Here is a 1,702-nt window from a genome sequence, read left to right on the forward strand (position 1 = left end):
ACAGCCCAGCCGGCATCCTTTGGAACGCTCACCTGCCAGTGCCACTCTGGACCGCTTTTGGGATGCAGCAGAATACGTCCCCTAGGGTTTAGTCCACCCTACCCTAATTGCATCTCAAACGCAAGCGCTGTCAGGGCAGAGGCGCGTGGCCTTCGGAAGCTTCGAGGATTGCTCTTCGCAAAGCACAGGGGCGGTTTTGCATTATTTTTAGGCTTGTTTCAAATGTTACGGAATTTATTAATCAGCATCTATTAATTAGGCTGTGGGGCATCTCCTGAGGGGAGCACTGGGGCTTCGAATTAGCCTGGACAAAGCGTTGGGAATTACTCCGTGGGGAACGGTGGCGCGGTAGCTGGGAAATGGGGCCGGTGGATCTAACGGGTCGCGCTCTTTTCTAGCCCACCCGAAGCAGCCTCTTCCCCAGGGGGAGGTGGATTAAAGGCACGAGGATTCAGGGCAGCAGGAGGGTGGATGCCCTCGACCTCCACGGCAGCTGTCTTCTGCTGGGGCACTAAACCACTGCTAGAAACTTGATGATTTCAATCTGAAACGCTCCAGCGTGCTGGGAAGTTTAATCTTATGGGGGCTTTATTAAGCAATGACAAATGCAGACTGGATCTAGTCCGCCGGAGCAGCACAAGGCCGTCCTCCAAAGGGCCTGAGGTTGGCTCGTGCTCTGGTTTGTGCCGCCATCTGCCCAAAATAATTCCTCTGACCTGGAGCCCCCGGGGCTGGTGGCTCGGGGCGGTGGCGATGGGGCTGGGAGCGCCCTGCCCCAGAAGGGACAAAAAAGAATCTCGTTTTGGGAGGAATGACCCTAAACAAGTGGCTCCATCCAGCTGCTCCTCCTTTGTTTCCCCTTGTTTTTAAGGTGTTTCTTTGAATTTCTGGCTTGGGGGGGGGGCTCCATTTGCATCAGGGGGATGTTTTACCTACAAGTGGTCACGGGAGGCTCTGCCTGGTGTGAGCGGCCAGGAGCGATGCTCGGCTCCTCGTTAAGCCCCTGAAAATCGCCGGCTCGGCTCGCCCCTCCCCGGGGCGCGGCCGGGCAGCCTCCCGCCAGCCCAGCTCTTGCCCTGGCACCCACGTTTCTAATCCGCGTGGCAGACCGTTAAAAACCCAGCGCGCTGTGCTATATCGGCCTCTGTTTGTCCTCAGGTGCTGCCGAACAGCGCGGCAAAGGCAGGACGTGCAGGGCCCCACGTTAACACCTGGCCCTGAAGCCCAGGCTTGACGCCCCTCTTGAAGTTCAACGAGGAGAAGTGCTGGGTCCAGCTCGGGGTTCCTCCGGAGGAGCGAGCCATGGGCATACTGGAGGCAGTCCGTGAAGGCGATGAAGGGTCTGGAGCATCTCTCCAGGAGGAAAGGCTGAGGGAGCTGGGATGATGCAGCCCGGAGAAGAGAAGGCTCAGGGAGATCTCATCAGCGTAAATACCCGACGGGGGGGGAGAGGATGGAGCCAAGCTCTTCCCGGTGGTGCCCGGCGCCAGGACCAGAGGCAACGGGCACAGGCTCAACCACAGGAGTTTCCCTCTGGACATCAGGAAACGCTTTTTTTACTACGAGGATGATGAAGCACGGATTGTCCCGGGAGGTGGCGGAGCCTCCATCCTCGGAGATACTCAAAAGCTGCCTGGACACGGTCCTGGGCAACCAACCGGCTCTAGGTGGCCCTGCTCGAGCAGGGGTCGGAGCAGGCGCG

At 58.8% G+C, this 1,702-nt stretch overlaps 1 protein-coding gene across 1 annotated transcript in view; it reads left to right on the forward strand.

Moving 5' to 3' along the window:
• Nucleotides 1–1,302: 1,302 nt before the first annotated feature.
• The window catches only part of AMER1 (APC membrane recruitment protein 1), a 7,493-nt gene continuing 7,093 nt past the window's right edge, over nt 1,303–1,702 (forward strand). The window contains exon 1 of the mRNA XM_009324263.1: nt 1,303–1,340. Coding sequence (XP_009322538.1) covers nt 1,303–1,340 — 38 coding nt within the window. The remainder of the gene's footprint in view (nt 1,341–1,702) is intronic.

Source organism: Pygoscelis adeliae, unplaced genomic scaffold, assembly GCF_000699105.1.
Source record: "Pygoscelis adeliae isolate BGI_AS28 unplaced genomic scaffold, ASM69910v1 Scaffold465, whole genome shotgun sequence".
NCBI classification, from domain to species: domain Eukaryota; kingdom Metazoa; phylum Chordata; class Aves; order Sphenisciformes; family Spheniscidae; genus Pygoscelis; species Pygoscelis adeliae.